We start from the raw sequence: 22,945 nt of genomic DNA, 5'->3' as shown, positions 1-22,945 counted from the left end.
CCTCACACAGTATTAAACTGTAATATTTAATATTTAAGGATCAAAATATAGATACATGCATGGCTTTTAGCTTGTTGTTGATCATAGTTAGACTGAGCAGATCAAATGGCAAATAACCCTAATTATTATCTGACATGCAACTAAGACACAGTTAACCAGACTAATGTTCCTTTCCTTGTGTTCAGGGGTCTCTTGTGGTTTAATACTGCCCCCTTAAGTGTTTTACATGATAGGCTCAGTTTCCTCCACTGCTCCTCCACCATCTAAAGAGCTATTTTTTCTCTGCAAACAACTAATAGCATTTTATACTTTTATCAATGGCTTATTTATTATTTGTGAGTCTGCGGCTGCCTTGCGTCCCTAAGCTGTTAGATTTTATAATTACAAAAGTTACTATGCTGTCACCTCAAAAAATGCTTTTTGTTCTATATTGCAGGCTGCAGTATTACGAATATCACTTTTGCAAAATACACAGTAGCTAGGATTTGACTCAATATATAGCCACATATGCAAGAAAGATGAAGAGATTTTAGTAAGTGATTTCTGCCCATAAAAACCACCAGTGTTTTACAATTTCTATGACAAGCATAGATTGGCAATGAGAGATTTTGGCCCACAGCATCATACTGCCTCCAATGAAAGCTGCTAGTTAAAGGCAAATGAGATTTCCCATTTCTTTTTTTTTATTAACCAGGCCCACATATTTAACTCATCTGCTTGATTATTTTCTTTACAAGTGGCTAAAAATGAGGGGAAAAGGGCCTTTTCAACCGCCTGAGATGTCTCCCTTCAGCTCCTCCAATGCTACTGTGGGCCTCTTGTGTTCTTTGGAATAATACCCTAATCCTTTGTCCGTGTTCAGATTACAGAATAATCAATACAGGATTTTCAAGACTGATGCTGATACCAATTATTCTTACATCAGTCTAACCATCCCCTTTATGTGTTGCTGACATGTTTTGTGCTTTCTAGAGTTGTTGCTCTATATTAACCATGTCCATTGAATGGGGAAGATGAAAGTTTTGCTCTGTAGCTGACTTGCTCTACAATACCTCCCCCGTAGACAGTTTCACAAGACACTCCTACAGAGGTGTGCCTTCTCGCTTTCTGTAAGCTGTCCTGGGGTTCACATTGGAGAGGAAGCCATCATGGAAGCCACCATCATTGCTCATGCCCAGCATCATCTCATTGCTTATAGTTTTTAACTATAAGTTTTCCTTTCTCTACATGGTAGTTACTTTAGTTGAGTTTCACTAGTTTATAGTTTTTAAGTCTATACTATAGACTATTATATGTTTAACTTGGAGCAGAATGATTTTTGTTAAATTGTTATATTTTGACTGGAATTTTTGGTGAATTTATTCAATATATGTGCAGAATTATCTGTTAGACCACGATTTGACCATCGTCACACTCTAATTTATTGTTCTAACACAAATCCAGTAGGGCGTGTGTTTACAAACAATGTTAGACAGTCTGAATAAACATATTACATGTTTACACTCCTTTTGGGGTGAGCAATAAAGCTTCACAACAACATGATAAAAATTACACAATTATTGCAAATGTTACATAACTTAAATAAAAAAAACACCTAAAATGAATAACAATGGAGAGCAACAGGAGGGAAGGAAATGCAGGCATTATTACAATGCATGCCTGCTGAATGCACTAATGTAATAGTTCCAAACTTTTTCACTCTTGGTTCCCCTTTTTTATACAAGAACGTTTTTGCAACCCTCCTCTCTAACCTTTTCAGCAAAGTAAATTACATATTGCAATAAAATAAGCTCAAGTCCACTTTAAATTACAAAAAATACAACATTTAAGTTAGACTTAGACTTACTTAGAAAACTTTTGTTGTCATGTTGTATACACAGAGTGTATACAAAACGAATTTTCATTTACTACAGCTTTCAGACAGTAAATTAACATTTCCATTCCATAAAGTACATCAGTGATTAAATGTAAACAGTATGGGAGAAAAAAAAAAAGTTGCCAAAAATGCATTGATATGGTAGTTCAGAGCATTAAATGACTTGTCTCTTCCCAGACTATTCCACACTTCAACTTTGTCAAGGTTGAGTGCATCCTCTCCCCGATGTGAAACGGCTTTCACTGGTGGATGGCTGTTTAGTGCCTTAAACCTTTCAAGGAAGTTGTTTAGTTCATTTAGGAAGTCAACATCAGCTGCACCCACCGGGGGGGGGGGGACAGTGTGTGGTAGTCTGTGATCGTCTGTACGTCTGTATGCCTTGCCACATCCTCCTGGTGTTGCTGGCATCATGGACAAGATCCTTGATCTCCCAGCTGCGGTTCTGCTTCGCTGATCTGATGGCACGGTTTAAGCTGGCACGCACTGTCCTGACCTCCCCATTCATCAAGGGTCATTGGTTGGCCCGGGTGGTGATGTTCCGGGTGGTGTAGGCTGACACAGTCGTGGCATACTCATCTATATTTATCTTTTTGTCACAGGTTGCTGCAGCTTTAAACATGTTCCAGTTAAAGCATTCCTGGAGTTTCTCCATGGCCCCCTCAGTCCACACTCTGACCTCCTTCACTGTTGTTTTCGCCCTGATTAGCTGGAGCTTGTATGCAGGAATTAGCATGACAGATAGGTGGTCGGATGACCCGAGGTGGGGGCAGGGGCTGCTCTGAATGAATCTTTGATGTTAGAGTAAACCAGGTCTGGACTGGTTTACTCTAGATTTCAACTCCACTCTGGTTGAGAGTGGAGTTGAAAAGTCCACATGTTTGTGGACATGAGGGAGCACAGTCTTCAAGTTTGGCTGGTTGAAGTCCCAAGCAATGATGACAACACCCTCTGGGGGGGACATAAACAGCCTTGATGCTAACCAAATTGAACTCTCTGGGTAGATAGACTGGTCTGTAGATTACAGTTAGAAACTCAATGTCTAGAAAGCAGAAGCTAGTGACCGATCAAGCATTTTTACACCAGTTGTTGTTGATGTAAACACAGACCCCACCTCCTCTAGTCTTACTGCAAAAAGATAAGCCTGATGAAAACTAACCCTTGCCATCAACCCTAACTGTGAAAGAGCAGAGATGAGAGTGTTTCTATCAGTGCGTTTTAGGATGAGACCCTCCAGGCTAACAGCATTGTCCGGTACCGATGAATGTGGCCCTGATGTTGTCAGGAGAATGGTGCAGCAGTTGCTAAACTCCTTTTTTGAAGAGAGTTCGAGTCAGAGATTATCCATTTTGTGAGCGGATATTAGAGAGCAGTATTGATAGGATCGGTGGTCTGTGGGGATTCCGTCTTAGCTTTGCACTTAGCCTTGCTCTCCAGCCCCTCTTACGCAATCTCGCACATTGTTTCCTCCAGCTCTCACCCTGGCGTCCCTAGCTCAAGTTTCAGCTTATCAACATTGGGACCGCAACTCCTCCAAAGCCAATCATCTTTAAAGACCCCATTCATCTAACTCCAAGCCTAGCTGCCCTCTAGCACATCAGCCGACTATCACCCACCTCGATATGACAGGATGCCCTCTGCCTCAGACAACATGGGGAGGCACAGAACAGCGCTTTGGCAATGGTGGGGTGATAGAAGGTAATCTACCATCGTCAGGACCCAGATGCATAAGATAAGTCACCTGACACACCAGATTTCTTAAACACAATTGTTACGTCCACCAGGCTTGTTTGGCGGGGGTAACATTAAAGGAGACCACACACGGATTTTCTTATTAACTGAAAATTGAATTCATTAAATTATATTAAACAAAACATGAAAAGGGGATAAATAAAATGGGGAAAAATAAAATGGATTAATGCAAAACCCATAACTAAACAGAAACAAGCAAATGCAAACAAACCTAACAAAACCCAACAATAGGATACAAACCAAACCAAATCAAATGGGGTTCTGACAAGGTAAGAGGGAGAAGCCTCCTGTCTGCTGCTTGTATGACAGCTTTTAAAGCAGACAAGCACCAATTAGGGCAAAATGGAACACCTGCAGAAGGCCTGCCTCCAGAACCCTGCAAGAAAAATGGCAGAAACCCACTGCAGCCGTAACACCTCCCCCCTGAAAACAGAGGATCCCAACTAGGACCTCTGTAGCAATTTTTCTGTTAGTCTGATCCATCAATGGCATGAGCAATGCATTAGCCAGCACATTTTCAGTGCCTCGCATGTGCCGAATATCAAGGTTGTAAGGTTGCAGGAATAAGGACCATCGCATCGACCGCTAATTTGGACTCAACAGATCTTCTTGTAGAAAATACCCACTTGACACTATTGTGTCCTGTTCAGCCGTCTGGACCTTGTCAAACAGAGCAGCCAAGATTGCATCCTCCTGCTGGGCTGCAATCCACTCACTGAGTGACAAAGGTACAGGAAGAGGTGGCAAACAGGAAGTCTTCTTAATAGAGCCAGGCTTACCAGATTCAACCTTCTTTACAGCCAAAGAACGAGTAATGGCACGGGTTACTGCACGAGCTGGAAAAGCCTCAGGAAAGTCTCGAACACATACATCCGACTCAGAAACAGATGGAGAAGCTCGGACCACTGACGGTGGTGCAACATCTCGCCACACATGTCCACCTCCCAGATTGTTTCCTAAAATGAGAGAGACACCTTCCACAGGCAAAGAAGGATGAACAGCTATAGTTATTTCACCTTGTACCAGTTCTGACTGCAAGTGGATCCTATGGAGAGGCACAGAGAAAGTTTCCAACCCAATACCTCTAATTAAGACACAACAACCAGTATCAGACAATGTAGAAAATGGCAAAACAGATTCCAATATGAAAGATTCAGATGCTCCAGTGTCACGCAGAATCTTCACAGCCACTTCATTTGAACTGCCACTCAAAGAAACAAACCCATGTGTGATGAAAGGAGCATACCCGATTTAGTTTTGGTATTCAGAGGACACTAATTTTTCCAGTGTCCCTTCTGGCAACAATAGTAACAAACTGATTCTGCATTAGACTTCACAGTAGGATCCAATCTAGTTTTACTTGAGAAGCAGTCATTATGGGATTCCTTAAAGCTATGGCCACCTTTCAAATTATAATCCCTCACAGCTTTATGGGCCAGGATATACTCATCTGCTAAGATGGCAGCTTTAGCAGCTGTTTTTACTTTTTGTTGTTTAACATATTTAAAGTATTTCTGAACCCGATCTGGAATAACTTTCTTGAACTGTTCCAACACCATCAAATCACAAAGGGATTCAAAATCATTCACACCTTCAGCTGATGACCAGTGATAAAAGTTCTCTAGTTCTCTGACCAGATCTGTATTTGTCTGTTTTTCAGCCTTTCCACAGTTCCTAAACTGTTGCCTATAATGTTCAGGAACCAATTCATAAGCCTTCAAAACAGCTTCTTTAACAGATTTGTAAACCTTTCAGCTGAAGTTAATGAAACATAAGCTTCTTGGGCCTTACCCACCAGCATACTTTGCAGCAAAATGGAGCAATCTAGATCACTCTAGTCATTGTCCTCCGCCATGTCCTCAAATAGAGAAAAAACACATCTGGATGTTTATTAAACTTGAGTAACAGCTTCAACATGCTAACCCAGTTATATCCAGAAAACCCATCACCACTTTGAGACATTTTAAAAGATCCACTACTTAACCTGCCCTCAGACCTCAACTTCAAACGCTCAGCTTCTAGAGATAATTTCTTCACTTCCAACTCATGTACTAACCTCTTTTCTTCTTGCTCACGCACTAGCCTCTTTTCCTGTGAAGCTAGTTTTCTCACTTCAAGCTCATGTGCTAGCCGTAATTTTTCCAACTCAAATTGCATTTTCATCCCACTTCTCTCAAATTGAAACTTTAATTGAGAAGCTTGAGATACTGTTGGACCTGAGAATTCATCCTCCAACTTTGAGGCACCAGTTAAAGGATCTGAACCATCGGAAGTTACATCTGTCACAGCAGCATCTGAAAGAGAAACAGTAAAGACATTCAGTTTTACAAGTTTGTCTCTTAAGAAACTCCTTAGTTGAGGTAACTTTAATCCTTTTGCAGCTTTAAGATAAATTTTAAAGTGTTCAGCTACGTGACGAATCTGCTGCTTTGTAAGCTTTTAAACATTTCCAAAGTTGGGGGAGACAAAAAAGAACCTTCATTATCCATTGTCAAACCAAAATAATCAAACAAACCAACTTCCAAAACAAAACTAGTCACTTTTTTTTTATATATATATATTTTTTAACCAACGACCATAAGGAAGTGCATGAATGGTACAAACAAATGGCAAAACTCCATTATGCTGCCACTAACTAACTGACCAAAACCCTGACTAACCTTAGCCTAGTCTTCAGGCTTTCCTCCAAGAGCCAAGGCACTTTAAGCACCAAGATAACGCTGGCAGCAAATCCCTCCAAGCCAAAACCTCTCAGGCAGCAAACCATGGCGGTGCCCTCAGCCCAGAATCCAGCTCAAAAATAACAAACTAAAATAATAAACAGGGTTGTCTAAAAGGGAGTTGCCAAAACAACAAACAGCACTTACCTACTACAAAACAAAAAGTCCTCTCTCTCCCCCCACCAACAAAAGTACAAAAAAAAAAAATTATATATATATATATATATATATATATATATATATATATATATATATATATATATATATATATATATATATATATATATATATATATATATATATATATATATATATATACACCTTGTTTCACCTGGCCAAACAAGGTCTGCCTCAGGTGTTTGGGAACCAGAGCACCTTCATGTCAAACGGGCTACTGGAAAAACACAAAGGAAATGGACGAAATCTGAAAACAGGGCTCTATTACAGAGTTACTACCTAAGTAACCCTAAAAGTAACCCTAACCAGAGCGGCGGGAGGGACTGAGGGACAGGCGCCGTGTAGGGACAAACAGCACAACAACACGTAATCTTCTATGAAGTTTAAGAAACATTTATATAACAATTTACAAATTAATCATAAAGAATAACATTTCTTAATGTATATTCGTCAATGGATTGTAAATTTTGTCTGTCTTTCTCGTTGACGAAAATCATTTTTTATTTTCGTCATATTTTTATTTTCTGGAAACAATTTTTGTCTCGTCATCGTCACGGGAAAAAGGGGCATTGACGAAATATTTTCGTCATCGTCATGGTTGACGAAATTAACACTGCTGGGAACCCAAAGGCCAAAGTGTGAAACACCTCCGAAGGTGGTAAAGAATGATCAAGTCAAGATCCTGTGGGACTTCCAGATGCAGACGGACCGAATGGTAATGGCAAACCACACCAGACATTGTGTTGGTGGACAAAAACCAGAGGAAAGCTGTTGTGGTCGACATACCAATACCAAGTTACTGCAACATCAGGAAAAAAGAACATGAAAAACTAAAGAAATACCTGGTAGAGAAATACCAGGGGAGGAGGTTGATGAAGATTCCCAGTCATCCAGGTCATAGTCATTCCGTAAAAGTTTAAAAAACAATCCACTGGACTTGGTTTCCAAGATTTGAAGACGTTTCGCTTCCCCTCCAGGAAGCTTTCTCAGTTCAAATGTTGAAGGAGGGACAAAGAGAATTATCAGTGTGTGAGTGTGTGCGTGAATGGGTGAATGACTGAATGTAGTGTAAAGCGCTTTGGTCAAGTCTCCTGACTTGAAAAAGCGCTTTATAAGTACAGACCATTTACCATTATTGTAATTTTAATATCTTGCAAAACATTTACTAGCTCTCAGGTGATATTAACCTCCTGAAGACTATGGTATTTTCCCATTGCATGGTCCGGTTTTAAAGGTAAATTATCAGCCCTATAAGCATTCTAGCTTAGTTGTTTGACCTCTGTGTTAGTTACAGACACATAATATGCTCATAAAAAAAGCTGGACTAATGCTGTTTTTCTTTTTTTTTTTTGAAAAAAAAAGTGAAACAAAACAAAATATATTTCAATTCAATTCAATTCAGTTTATTTATATAGCGCCAAATTCACAACACATGTCATCTCAAGGCACTTTACAGTTCAACCAGATCATACAGTCAAATTGATACAAAGTTTTCTATCTAAGGAAAACCAGTTGATTGCATTGACTCACTGACTCAAATACAATCCCCCACACTAAGCATGCTTGTAGCGACAGTGGAGAGGAAAAACTCCCTTTTCACAGGAAGAAACCTCCAGCAGAACCAGGCTCAGTGTGAGCGGCCATCTGCCGAGGCCGACTGGGGTTCAAGGAGACAGAAGCAGAGATACAAAAAGCAGCTGTAAAAGGCGGCCCCGTCCAGGAAACACACAGCCAGGCAGACGAGCTCCAAGGCAGCTCCCATGCCAGAGGACGAAGAGAGCACATCCACTCAGTCACGGTCAGAGAAACAGGACCACACTGGAAAACAGGCCGATCTCCAACATCTATAAACAAGGGTGTTGATGGAAGCAGCACAGCTGATGTTTCTTTCCAGGATGACGTCACAGCCAAACAGGAACAGACGAGGCAAAGCTACTCTGAGGAAAAGCAGAGAGAGCAGAAGGTTAGAGATATATATCTAGAGATATATAATATAAAAAAATATTTTTTGTTAATGATGTACAGCAGTACCCGTTGGCATCATCATGGTGTGAAGTTGTAGCCAGCAGATAGCAATCTTTTTTAACTCAACAGATTAATAATAATCCACAAGTAATTTGAACTACTCAGATAACTAATTTTAATGGAGCTGCATTATTCTGCCACAGATGTTTTTTTTCACACTGCTGCTAAGTTACATATTTTCTTGTTCATTTGTTTTATTCCTTGCCTCAGTGTCAAATAATGTGTTCACCCTCTGGCTTATTCCACCACCAGTGTCCGGGCCCAGGGGGGAAGACTACTCTAATCCTTTTCTTAAGTTTTTCATCTAAGCGAATGTTAATTTACAACATCAGGGTCTTCTCCTGGTGCCCAAGCTGAACATTTCATTCATGTCAATAATTTTTTTTCTTATTGCAGCTTTTCTCTGTGTGAGTCTCTCCGGGTTGAATTTTCACCTTAAAGTCAAAAATATGTAATATTCCTGAGCTATAAATGTACATTGACCCAATATTCCACACAATAGTTTTTTTTTTTTTTTTTTTTTTTATCATTTAGTAGATTATTATTTGGTGACTAATTATTTCAGTTGCTTATTTTTCCATGGTAAGGGATTTCTTATTTTTTTTTCAGTAAACAAAATTTACATTTTTCACGTTTTTACTAAAAAGCTTTCATACATACTACTAGAAAGCTTTCATAGAGCTTTTTAGTAGTGTATATGAAAGCTTTCTAGTAGTAAGTGTGAAAGCTTTTTAGTAGTGTAAATGAAAGGTAAAGCTTTTCACCAGTTTATATGAACAGTTCTCGCTACTTTGTAAGAGAGCTTTTGATTAGGTTATATAAGAGGTAAATGTTTTCACTAGTTTATGTGAGAGCTTTTTACTAGTGTTTGTGCAAGGTTTTTAGTCGGCAATATAAGAGGTAAATGTTTTCACTAGTTTATGTGAGAGCTTTTCACTAGTGATTATGCACATTTTTCAGTATATTATATAGAAGAGTTTGAATTAATATGTGTATATGCAAGTTAATTCTGATTTATGGCATCTCATATGTAATAGTGCAAAATATTCCTTCTAAACCCACCTGCTTTTATATGGACTAACCAGATCTAATTTATACCACAATACATGCCAGATTTCAACATGATGGTGAGCCGTTTAAACACGACAGCAATAGAACAGCAGAAAGTGGTACTTTTAATTACTATGTTAATAACTGTGTATAGTTCATTAGACGGTTGGTAAAAAAAAAATTACACTCACATAATATGTTTCAAACCGAAATAAAGATATTTAAAAAAAGCTCATTCAAAAAATTATTTTTTACACTACCACTTGGAATTATGCACAATCCAGTGTTGTACATCATATGGGGCCCAGATAATGTTGCTTACAGGCCTATTGTTGTGTCGTTAACCCATAAAAACTATAGTATCTAATTAATATTATTTATTTATTTATTTATTTATTTATTTATTTATTTATTTATTTATTTATTTATTTATTATGTAGGCCTGCCGTCATGTGCCTTGAATTTATAAACTCACAATAAATCGCGTGATGTTGCAGTTGCAAAGTGACGCTGTAACGTTTACTGTTAAAACTCCTCAAGAGTTTAACAAATCCGCACCCTGCTGCTGCTTTCGTCATCACGACCGTTTCTGACGATTACAACAATGAATGTTCGTGTTTGGGATGCAACAATGTTTACTAACTCGCCCTTATCAGCGTTATTGCGCTGCCAAAGGTTAAGTCAGGCCCATGCTCCGTTCATCCTCCATCGATCAGACACGCCTAATGGCATCGCTGCCAATCTAAAGGAACAGCAGTGAACCTGTCAGACCTGTTGGCGCAGCAAGGCTGATGAGGTTTAAAGTAAAACACCGGGAGCTGATTCTCATCACTCCTCGACGGTTCGTTCACACTGCGGGTGTCAATCATGAGAGCTGTTTCCTTTAAGCGACCGATCTTAACTTTGGGATGTGCTGGGTTGTTATTGTACCTGGGAATGTTTTTAAAGAATAATTATGAGGTTAGAGACAGGACGGAGAGGGAGCTGAGCTCAGATCGGACAATCAGGAGCTTCGCTGACCTGAACCAGGGCTTGAACAACCTCTGTGAGTTGACTTTAAGATTGTTTTATTAAAATTACTCATAGCGAAGCAGGCCTATTCAGTTTCAATTTCAAATAGTTACCAATGTGCATTGATTTCTTTTTAAATAATCATACGTCCTATAGAAAAGATGCTGATTTTCATCAGGTGACTTAATTCTGAATAAATACGGAAGAGGATTGTTAACTGATTTTTAAATATTATTTTAGTTTAATATGGGAAAAACGTCAGAATTCTGACTTTTTCCCCCATATTAAATGAAAATAATATTAAAAAAAACATGTTAATTTTTTTTTCAGTGTCCCTAATCCTCTTCCGTAACATTAAAATCCAAAATTCTGAGACTAAAGTCAGAGTTCTGAGAGAAAAAAAAGTCAGAATTCTGAGATTAAAGTCAGAATTCTGATTTTTTTCCCATTAAACTGAAATAAAATATAAAAAAAATATATAAAAATAAGTTCACTTTTTTTTCAGTGGCCCTAATCCTCTTCCGTATCATAAACACATCCGTGATTACTTTATTGTATGTCTCGTACTATTGTGCTGTTCTTTTTACATCTCTTTGCAGGTGATGAAGCAGACTAAAAATCTTTTATTATCTCCCTTTTATCTCCTCTTTCTTTCATCTTTTCTCTTTTTTTTCTATTTTTCCTCTTCTCTTTACATTGCAGTGTATAATCTGTACAACTCCCTGCATAATTATAATAAAGCAATTTATATGCATGAAACAATTGGAACACTACAATAGCCGTACTGTTCCACTTGCGAAAGTAAAACCTGTTGGGCTCTTATTAGCATCAAGACAATTATTCTTATTGCTACATTGCCAGACAGGACACTGTTAAAAAAAAAATAACTCAGTCCAGTTCTAAGTCTGGAAGCCATCTATCTGGATCTCAGACTTTAAAATACTTATTTTAGTTTATTAGTCACCTTAAGTCAATTGTTTATCCATATGCAGCACTTTAAACTTGTCTTTAGAAATAAACACAAGTTATTTGCTTCATTTCCAGAGTTGCCTAAGAACTTCTATTAAAAACATTCATATAGATCTTTTTTTCCAGCTTTTATTGTCATTACACTGTCACAAGTACAGAGCAACAAAATTAACTCTTTGCATTTAACCAATCCCCTTGGGGATTGTATGGCGCCTCAGGATTCCAAGCTCTATGCCCTAACACTAGGCCGCCACACCCCTAACATTTTTTTTTTTTTTGTCCTTTTTTGATCTGTGTATCTGTGGATAGCAGCTATCTGATGTTTTGGATTGCTCATGTTTTGTTTGTTTTTTTTTGTAGCCAAGATCCTGCGTGCATTTGAGCAAAGGCAAGATGCCATGCAGAGGATCCTTGAAGAGGAGAGAGACACACAGAGAAAAGTTTCAGAAGTCCTGAAGCAAGCGATCCAAGTGGGGGCAAAGCAGAAAGAGCAGCACCATGAAGAGGTGCCAATCCCAAAGAAAAAGTCCAGCAAAGTGTTCCCAAATTCTCCCCTGTTCAAGGACTGGGGGGAGAATCTGTCAGAGGATGAGCAAAAAGAAGCCCAGGCTTTATTCGAGAAGTATGGATACAACGTTTTCCTCAGTGATCGTCTTCCTCTGGACAGACCTCTTCCGGATACTAGAGTAAAAGGGTAAAACTGCTATTAAGCTGAAATCCTGGAGGGGACTTCCCACTTCATTGTGATTAAACCGTTTCCACCTGTTACATCCACCTGGTTTGCTCAGGCTACTGTTCTCATGATTATCAAAGACCTTATTAGTAATGGTTATTCTTCTGAATAGGTGTTTAAAAAAGACCTACCCAAAGGACCTACCAACCCTAGGAGTGGTCCTGATCTACCTGAATGAAGCCTTATCTGTCCTCAAAAGAGCTCTACGCAGCATTATTGACCGCACCCCTAAAGACCTGCTGAAGGAGATAATAATGGTGGATGACAACAGCTCTAATGGTAGGTTTCTTCCTGATTGTCCCGAGCAGAAGGAGAGTCAGACCTGAGGATTTACTGTGACTCCACAAACAAAAGCCTTTCCTTTGAATATTTTCTAGCCCAGGAAAAAAAATATAGTTCCTGTTCAACCACTATAGTTACATTGCTTTGAAAATAAAAGGATCTTCTCGTTGGTTTTGTCAAATTTAACCTTTCAGTTGATGCACATTTGAGAGACGAACAGAGAATGACACACCCACAAGCCTGTTGCATTAAAGCAAAGTAGTAAGGGGGAGAAGCCAACAACTGTTACCGCACCAGGAACTATAACCATGCATTTAGCATGCATTTCCTTGTATGAGCCAAAGGATTTTGTTAATAGAAAGTTGTTTTCATTTTTTGTTTATTCACAATACAAAGCCGCTCCTGTGGTCATACCGGCTGCACCACTTCTTTTGAAAAGGGTTTGAATTCCAGCTCATCCTTTCAACGCTTCGCCTGTCACTATTAACATTTACTTTTATTCCAGAAAACCTGAAAAGCGACCTGGATGTGTATGTGAAATCTCTGGAGGATGAGAACCCGAGTCTCCGATTTATTAGAGTGAGACACACAGAGCAGAAAGGCCTGGCGTTCGCCAGAGCCTCGGGCTGGAGGGCTGCAACCGCCGATGTAGTTGCTATCCTGGACGCACACATTGAAGTCCATGAGATGTGGTAGGAATGTGAGCCCATATTATATAAACCGCTGTGTATAGGTGTTTTTACTTAATATGGTATTAAAACTGTAATTTAACCCATAAGATGTTAGAAAGACCCGACAGTATGATCTGTACCTTGCAGCATCCTTCATCAGGGAAGGTTTGGAGTAGTCACATTGTTGTTCTGGAGAAGTTTATCTGTGGATTCAATGCTCTGGCATTTGCAGGATTAAAAAAAAAAATTATTAATATTGATATCCAGGAAGAGTTTTTTCAGTTTTACATATCATGTCTCAATGAGCCCCTTTTCATTTACTTCATTAGTGTTAAACACGGCTATGGAAATTTTTAGGTTGCTGTTTCAACAAGAAGGAAAAGATTGGTCTTATCTTTATGCATTTATTTGAAGGCTAAGTAGTGTTCTGGCACACGATCAGTGAAATATACCCAGAGTTAAAGCTTTACAGACTTTTTATAATGCTGGGAGCACACGCACATTAGAATAGAAAGTGAAAAGTACAAGCAATACCAAAATGTTAGGGGATATGTGTAATAAAACTCTGATCTTCAAAGAAAATCTTCCAGTGAAAAATATATGGTAATCTATTGCAACCTATGGTAACAAAGCTCTGTGTCAGGGTAGCCAAGATTGGAGAAAGTCAGCTCACATGACGTTCAGCATGTAAGCTACTCTTTTATGATGATATGATCACAAAAAGCAAGAGATATTAAATGCTTTTCTTTTAATGCTTTACCTTTGTACTGTACACCGCAGCATGGCAAAGATCATCTGCTAAATCAGCAGGAATGGAAAAACATATACTTGCACATTTTGTTTTAGTGTTTTTCGACATTTTTAATTAAAAAGGTTTTTTTGTCCTTGAAAATTTTGAATAACCCCCTTCTCTCTCTCTCTAAGGGCTGAACCCCTGCTGACCCAGATCAAAGCAAACCGGACAGTGATTGTTTCCCCCGTGTTCGACAGAGTTAACTTTAATGACCTCAAAGTCATCCAGTACTTGCCTGCAGCTCATGCTTTTGACTGGGCCCTGTGGTGCATGTATGAGTCGTTTTCACCCGACTATTACAAATTAAACGACAACTCCCTGCCTGGAAAGTAAGTAGATAATCCAGTTTTTTTTTTCTGAGCAATTAGGATGATTCATATTGTTGCACATTATGTGGTTCAATTCTGAATAAAACAATTAGAGACTAACCAGATACTATAGCGATACAATCTCTTTGAAATGGATGTGTTTGTGTATATATGAAGAACTGCAAACTACTTGGATGGAAAATTATTGCCATCATGGCTTTGTCAAACTGCTGCCTACCTTTGTGAAGCAGGAAAAGGACTAATAAAGTGAATCCAGTAGAGCTTTTTATTGCCCATCTGGAATGGGAGACAGTAGTTGAATAAACTTTGGGCTCTCTAAATGGTATCGGTGCCCTATTTGTTGGTACTCACTGATACCGATACCACCATTTTAGTGCGGTATTGGGGGCCCACCCAATACTGGTATCGGTATATTTGTTAAACAAAAGCATGAACTAGAATTATCTACTGATGTACTTTGAATTTGTACTTTAAAACTTGTACAAATTCACCAGGAGTTTGAGAGAGCTTAATGCAAGAAAAGTAATAAAGGTACAATAATATACAACACAAGCATATAGATATATATGTATACTTTTTTTTTTTTTTTACATTTCTTTCTTATTAAGACATTTCTGATTGCAAAGAGATGTTCATGCTCACAAAGCAGGAGAAGATGAGCACTTTAAAAGTCAATGTATCACTTAACGAAGTCAGGAGGTGTAGTCTCAAAGAAAACCATCACTGATGCTCTGCTCAGGGATTATGTGCAAGGATTCAGACCCCCCCAAAAAAGAAAGAGGATAAGACTGAAGCACATTAAAGACAGTCTTAAGAAGGAAGGAGCAGGTCCTTATATAAGATGACACAAAAGTAGAGCATAGAGATGTCATCTCCACAGTGAAACATGATGCTGGATTCTCTCTGCCTGCAGGGAATCCTGAAAGAAAGGTCCATGTAAATATTTGGGAACTGATGTAGCATAACTGGGTTGAGTCTTCTGAAAACTCCAGAGGAGCAAAGTGAACTGTACTGACTCTGCAGCAGCCCTTATTGATGCCAGTGAAAGTCTGCTGGGTGAAACACAGGGCCATAAGAGAAGGCCTAACCCTAAAAGGGAACCTGTTAAAAAATACTTAAAATACAGAGGATTGCAGGCCGTAATAATAATTGAACTTTGATGATCTCATATTGGAGAAATTTACCTCTGCATTTAACCCATCCCCTTGGGGAGCAGTAGGCTGCCATTGTGCGGCACCCAGGGAGCAGTGTGGGGTTTAGGGTCTTGCTCAGGGACCCAGAGTGAAGGCTGTGGGGATCGAACCGGCTGCTTGCAACTTTCTCAGAGCAGAAGCGCACTGCTCTAACCACTTGGCCAACACTCTCCTCTTTTTTTTTTTTCCAGGATGGAAACCATAATTTAATCTGTTTTCCTTCCACTTTAGGAGCCCTTCTGTCATGGGGATCCTCGTGGCCGACAGGAAGTTTCTTGGAGAAATTGGAGTCCTTGACGAAGGAATGATAGTTTATGGTGGAGAAAATGTGGAGCTTGGAATACGTGTGAGTGATTCTAAATGACTTGACACCGTATTCTGTCTCCTCGAACGAAATGTGCTACTGGTACCCAAATTAGTGGAATAACTTGGCTAATCCATCTTTCTTCTCACCCCATGAGCTACTGTATGCATGAGGCCTGCTTTCTGCGTTTCAACCGTTCCACTTGCTTGGATCCCGCTGTGACCCATCCCTAAACCAAAACAGGAAAAAAACCAAACAAACAGCTATGCAAACAATTCTACCTACTGATCGAAGATAGGAACAATTTAAACATGCCACGCCACTATAAATACTATTACAATTTACAGTGAATATCCTCACAACAAAAAACATTCACATTCAACATCTCTGTTATTCTTTTATTTAAGATTAAAAAAATTGCTTTAGTTAAGATTCAAACACTTGAATAATATATTGATCTGCAATTGTAGTCATTGATAACGGTGAAGGAGGAATTTATGAGTTAGAATTACTCTATCAACACTAGTTGAACTTTTGTTGTCTAATATTATTCTATCTTCACGGTTAAAAATTGCTAAGTCAACAAAAATGTGGTTTTGCTCAGCTTATTTTAAACTGTTTGCATTGAAAGGTAGAATTTGCTTTATCAGTAACCTGGAAAGGTAAACTCCCTACAAGTTGTCATGATGTTTGAAGAGCCCTTTTTTCCTGTAACTGCTTACATGATCTTTTATGGCATGCAAGTTCTTCATTAAGTCGTAAGGATGATATATCTGATAAGACAGATGGTAAAAAAAAATTTAGAAAGAAACTTTCTTGAGGAAACTTTAAAGTGCGTCTATCCTTTTTACGTTCATTGTTAATAGCCTTTAGGTAGTTTTCTATTAATTTCCTTGACTTAAATAAACAAATACATATTCCAAGTGTGTGGTAATGATGGTAGCAGAGAAAGCACAAAACTGAGACATCAACACAAGCACAATGTGCAGGTCTGCAGTGATGACAAGTTTGCAGTTTAACAAATCTTCATGTTCATTTATTCAACAATGAGAAGAAAGAGCAGGAGAATTGTAGTCTAAGAGCAGTGACCCAGTTACCTAACAAACCAACACTCTATTGATTAATTTCAGAGCCATCTTGGGCAAGTAATAAAAACTCAAAAACCAAGTGCAAATACGTGATAAAGTGCAGTAAAACTACTAAATGTAATTCTTCCCAAAGTGTTACTCAGCTAAATGTAACTGGTTACTCACTAACACTGGCTATCTGTAAAAGCAGTGCAGTGGTATAGACATTTATCTTCTCTCAGTTTTAAGCTGTTCCTTTACCTAATATTTAAGAGACCAATATTATTCCCGAAAATAAAGATTTTACACCAGATACTTGAATACAATTGAAACTGTAATACAAGTTTTCTTGCATAGTTGGTCGTTCCTTCCTCCTCCTGCAGCCACTCAACCATTCAACATAACACTGATAAAAATCTGTTTTTGTATGGAAATGAATCATTTTGTGGTCACCTCCAGCTATTTCCAGACAAGAGCTCTTCTATACATGACAGTGCTTCCAATTTTAGTGGATGTCCCTTAAAAGGGCTATTTTTGTTGTAGAACTTTTGTCTCTTTCAATTATTGGCTTTGAAAACCAACAGAAAGGCATAATTCACATTATTTAATAGTTAATGCTAAGGCTGTTTTGGATTTAAGAATATGACGAAAGTACCTTAACTGTCACGATTTGGTTTAAGGTTTTCGTTAAGGACCCAAATACAGAGGCTGACAGGCGGGGTGAGTTCTTAAAAGATTTAATGAAAGAACAGGCAGCAAAAAAGGAATCCAAAAATCCAAGTTAAAAATGTTAAACAAAACCAGGTATCCAAAATTCCAACATAAAAATCAAACACAAACCAGAACCATGGAGACATCAGGGGAAAAACCATCAAGGAGCCAGGGTGAGAAAAAGTAAGATGGGGAACCAGCAAAGGGGGACTGCAGAGGGAGTGTATTTATGTCTAACTGAACAAAGGTAGGACTAATGAGCTGATAAGGAACAGGTGTGACAGGAGCTGATGAGGAAGCCAATGGAAAAGAAGACAAGGGGGCAACAGAGGACAGACAGAAAAACCTAAACAACTTAAATGACTCCAGACACACCAATGAAGCTAGAAAACAAGGAAAAACTTGGCTAAACTTGATACTGAAAACTTAGAGAAAAACAACAGAACCAAGATCGTTACATTAACATTAACAAAGAAATAAACAAAATACAATTGTACACCATGTGCCAAACTGATTACATTAGTTAAAAGATTTTAAGTATAAAATCTCTTTCTGGATAGATTAATTAAGAGTAAAGTAGTGGTTCTCCACCCTGGTCTTTAGACCCACTGTTTGCATGTTTTCGGTGTTTCTCTGCTTCCATACATCTGGATTAAAAAGACTAGAAAATAAACAGGATTCTGCTGTGCTTGAAAGCATTTGAAGAGACTATATAAAGCAAGCATTTGAACCAGGTGTTTAAATTTATGGGCGACAGTGACGTCGGGTATAGGAGTTTGCCCTGAAACTGAAGGATTGATGGTTCAAGCTTCGGCTCCAGTTCTCAGTGTGATTGTGTCCTTGGGTAAGACACTTCACCTGCATTGTCTACTGATGGTGGTCAGAGGGCACGGTGGAGCCAATGTACAGCAGCCTTACATCTGTCAGTGAGCCCCAGGGCAGCTGTGGCTAGAGTGTAGCTTACCACCATCAGTCTGTGTGTGAATGGGTGAATGACTGAATGTGCTTTGGTCAAGACTTGAGAAAGTGCTATATAAGTACAGGCCATTTACCATTTATTTTTAAAGTTCTATCCAAGTTCCCGAAGGTCCAGCTGATGCAGGGTTTAAATTGTTGTACTTCCCTGTGTAAAACCGACAGACCTTCAGGAAGATTTTGCATATTCTGAACTGATAAGGCAGACAAATGGCCTTTTTTAAAGCTCGTCAAATAAACAAAATTATTTCTAATATCTTTACCACAATTAATCCAGCATCATAAAATATATATTCCATATAAAGGTCCTTATCGGTAGCAAAAGGAGAAATCTGTCATTTATTTTGTTTGGTTGACATAAAAACCTCTTCTTCGAAATGATGATGTGTTTTTATGGGTGATATAGGTGTGGACATGTGGAGGTAGTATTGAAGTTGTTCCTTGCTCCAAGATAGCCCATATCGAGCGCTTCCACAAGCCGTACTTGAGAGACCTGAGCCCTGCCATGAAGAGAAACGCCCTGAGGGTCGCAGAAGTCTGGATGGATGAATACAAACACAACATAAATTTGGCGTGGAATATTCCTTTCGAGGTACTAGAACACAATTACAGCCCATGAAATAATGTCATTCATGTGTTATAGTCTCCAATTGATCTGTGAACTGTTAAACGGTCAATTAAAAACAACAACAAAAACTCTTTTTTTAATCCAGGACAATTATTTTTATAACCAACACAAATATAGGAAGACAGCTGTCATGACAGTTATGTGTTGGGTTTGTATAACCCTTAAGCCATTACTATTGAAATGAACCCTACTTGATATATGTCTATTTGTGAGTAATGGAATAAAAGTTAGACCTTTCACAGGAATTTCAGCAGTATGTAAAATCTTTAATGATGTTATGATTCATTCAGGTATATTATACATATTGTAGGTTTATTGGGGGTTATTTTGCATTTTTTTTTTAAACAGATCCAACTTTACTGAGTGAAAACTTGGACCAATTCTATTTCTGTGCAGAATCATGGCATTGACATAGGAGACATCTCTGAGAGGAAGAAACTGAGAGAAAGGTTGAACTGCAAACCTTTTAAATGGTACCTGGACAATATTTATCCCAAGTTGGATCCCTGGGACAACTTGCTTGGTTATGGAGCAGTAAGTCTTTTTTCTCCTTAGTTTATTTGGTTTGGTGGACCTCCTTTAGAGTTAATCTGTGCCTTTTTATTGTATCTCTACCTCATTATCCCTGTTTCTTAACTCTGATGACAGATGAAGAATCTGGATTCAGAGTTGTGCATAGATCAAGGTCCAGTGCCAGGGGACACACCCATTTCCTACGACTGCCATTACTACGGACCTCAAGTAAGTAAATCCAGACAATTACAGCAGTGTTTCCCAAACTTTTTGACTTGTGTATCCATTTGGGCATTTTGTCTTACCATGTATTGATGATTGTCCAAAAGTGGAACATAGAATCACTGAAATGCAGACTATTAATCTATTAATAAACTAATTAATCTTTTAAATTGAGAATTTAATTTTTAGAAATGTATGCTTTCCATCTTAGACTTAAACAACTTTTATTGTTATTTTGTATACGCCTAGTTTATACAAAATGGAATTTTGTTTAGTACAGTTTTTCAGACAATAAAAGAAATTTCCATTCCATGAAGTGGAGCATTGACCAAATGTAAACAGTGTGGTAGGAAAACATGGTGCCAAAAATGCATTGATATGGAACTTCGAAACATCTAGCTTTTAGCGTTCTAATCAGCGTATTTTGTGAATTTGTCTGGAACTATAAAAAGCCGCTGCCTTCAGGTGCAGCCATCTGATAATGTATGCATGTTGCCTGGAAGTTAGTAAGGAATTGAAAAAATAAAAATGAGAAATAAAATATTATACACCTGTATTTATAAAACTGGAGCTCCTCTGAGTAACTCCCTTATAATCACATGTAAACTTGATGAATTGGGAACAAAATGCAGAACAAAAATTATATTCAGACTGACTTAATTAGTTTTACTATGTTTTCATCAAGACACCTGAGCTTGCTTTGATGAGCTCCGATGGCTCATAGCTTTTTAATTGGATCATTACAAAGCAAAAACAATACAGGCCTATTTTATTTTACTTAATTTTTATTTTTTTTTTACAGTATATAATTGGGCACACTCCCCTTAGAAGATCCACGTTTATCTCACCAGTCTCACTTTTAGCCGGTCTCTAATAGGAAGAACCTTCATGTTTTCTCCAAGTGTGGAGAAACATGCATTGTTTCTCATATTTTTGTAATTTATTGACAGAGAGGCATAATTACCTCATCAGCTAGGATATTTTATCCTTCACATTGAATAACAGGCTCTATTTTCATAATTTCTTGACTACAGCCTGGTGGTGAGCTGAAAGCAACTCTTTTTAAATTATAATAGTATTATTTTTCCCTCCATTGTCCATACCTGGTGGAACTGGGGGAAGTTCTTTGAGGAAACATAGAGAATTCAGGATTTATACCCAGACCTCCTTCCTGCAAGACAACAATCAGCCCAAAAACTACCTTAATTATGATTCTTTAATGATTAAAAAATGGGAGCAATTAGCTTTTGCCTTTTAATATAAGAACTACATTTTGTTTTTACTCAGGTTTATTCAGTATAATGTTCAAATTAGTCTGAAAACTTGAAATACAGAGGTATGGAGGGGATAAACGCAGCAAAAATCTGTAATCCCTCTCATCACTGATTTATTTATCTGTTCCATCACTTTTCTTGTGTTTCTCTCTGATATTACAGATGACATATTACCGTGCAACTGGTGAGTTCTACATTGGCGGAATCAAGTCCCACAAGTACAACGACAACCGGTGTCTTACTGATAGAGGGGAGAAGAAAACTGTGCCGGGTTTGTTCAACTGTAAGGAAGCAATGCAAAAAGGGATGGGGATATACTGGGATTTCACTCAGGTACGACCAGAAGAGCTACACTTCAAACGTACACAACATGTATGACATTTAGAGCAAGAAATAAAATGATATGTCTTGACATTTTGTTAATTTTGGAACCTAATTCTGTGTTCCAGGGAAAAGAGCTAAAGAACCGGGAGACAAAAAGATGCCTTGAAATTGTAAACAAGGTTCTTGTGATACAAGAATGCACTGGTCAGCGCTGGAAAATCCAAAATCTAATCAAAGACTCTTGAAGTGTAAATATTGTATCATGTGGGGCTAGGCTAATGTATAAAACTTAAAAGAGAGTATTGTTTGTATAAATTTATTTAGCTGGTGAACTTGGATGAGGCGTTCATTTTTCACAGTTCACTTTGTTCATATCTATGGAAGAGGATTAGGGCCACTGGAAAAAAAAAAAAAAAAAGTTAACTGATTTTTAATTTTCATTTCAGTATAAAATAAGAAAAAAAGTCAGAATTCTGACTTTAATCTCAGAATTTTGACTTTATTCTCACAATTCTGACTTTAATCTCACAATTCCGCATCCTAATGTAGATGGGCACCATGAACGAAGAGAGGGTTAGCACTCACAAAGATGTGAGTTGTTTGGGTGGAACAGTAACACATTGGTGGAAAATGACGGAATTAGGTAACTTTTTACGTGCCCGAGGGGTCCCCGGTGATGCTATTTCATTAATGGAAGACTAGAAGTTGATTAAAACAAGAGAGATAGTTTAGTCTTTAAAACAGACATGGCCATTGCTTGATGCTAACATGTTTGTTAGCTGTCAGAATTCAGTCAGAACTCTGAGATTAAATTCAAAATTCTGAGAAAAAAGTCAGAATTCTGAGATTGAGTCCGAATTCTGAGATTGAGTCTGAATTCTGACTTATTTCCTCATAGTATACTGAAATAAAATTTAAAAATCTGTTAACTTTTTTTTTTTTTCAGTGGCCCTAATCCTCTTCCCTACATATCAGAGGTGCTCATGCTTGCAAAAGATATATATATATTTTTTTGGTTTAAGGTCGGGTGTGAATATAGAATAAATTGATTTTGATTTACAATAAAACTGATCAAAGATGTTCAGTTGTAATCTGTAGAATTTAGTTTTAGATCAATTATCTTTAATGGCTTTATGATGTAAGGTAGAAGGGCCACCCAGTTTTTACTTTGTTTTTCTTTTTCTTTTTTTACCTCTGATTTGATAGAAAAGCTTCTATATGAATGTTTTGGAGTTGTTTGCTGGGTTTTAGCTGGTCTGGCATGTAGAATATATTTTAAACTTAATAGTTAATTTTTTTTTTTTTTTAAGGAGATGCAATATGTTTCAGCTTTCTGGGGTCCGTGGAAC

At 38.0% G+C, this 22,945-nt stretch overlaps 1 protein-coding gene across 1 annotated transcript; it reads left to right on the top strand.

Annotated features, from left to right (window-relative positions):
* The first annotated feature begins 10,372 nt into the window (after positions 1 to 10,372).
* Positions 10,373 to 22,041, top strand: LOC119780489 (probable polypeptide N-acetylgalactosaminyltransferase 8). Its single transcript, XM_038280550.1, has 11 exons — positions 10,373 to 10,642; positions 11,938 to 12,271; positions 12,423 to 12,589; positions 13,098 to 13,284; positions 14,188 to 14,385; positions 15,810 to 15,924; positions 19,042 to 19,227; positions 19,660 to 19,797; positions 19,912 to 20,004; positions 21,435 to 21,605; positions 21,722 to 22,041. The coding sequence occupies exons 1-11, from the start codon at positions 10,465 to 10,467 to the stop codon at positions 21,839 to 21,841; spliced, it is 1,887 nt and encodes a 628-aa protein (XP_038136478.1). The 5' UTR covers positions 10,373 to 10,464; the 3' UTR covers positions 21,842 to 22,041.
* The last annotated feature ends 904 nt before the right edge of the window (positions 22,042 to 22,945 follow it).

The sequence above is a fragment of the Cyprinodon tularosa genome, unplaced genomic scaffold (genome assembly GCF_016077235.1).
Source record: "Cyprinodon tularosa strain WSP-4 unplaced genomic scaffold, ASM1607723v1 ctg1609, whole genome shotgun sequence".
In the NCBI taxonomy this organism is placed as follows: Eukaryota; Metazoa; Chordata; class Actinopteri; order Cyprinodontiformes; family Cyprinodontidae; genus Cyprinodon; species Cyprinodon tularosa.
Note: the sequence above shows the minus strand (reverse complement) of the source record. Positions and strands in the feature narration are given on the sequence as shown.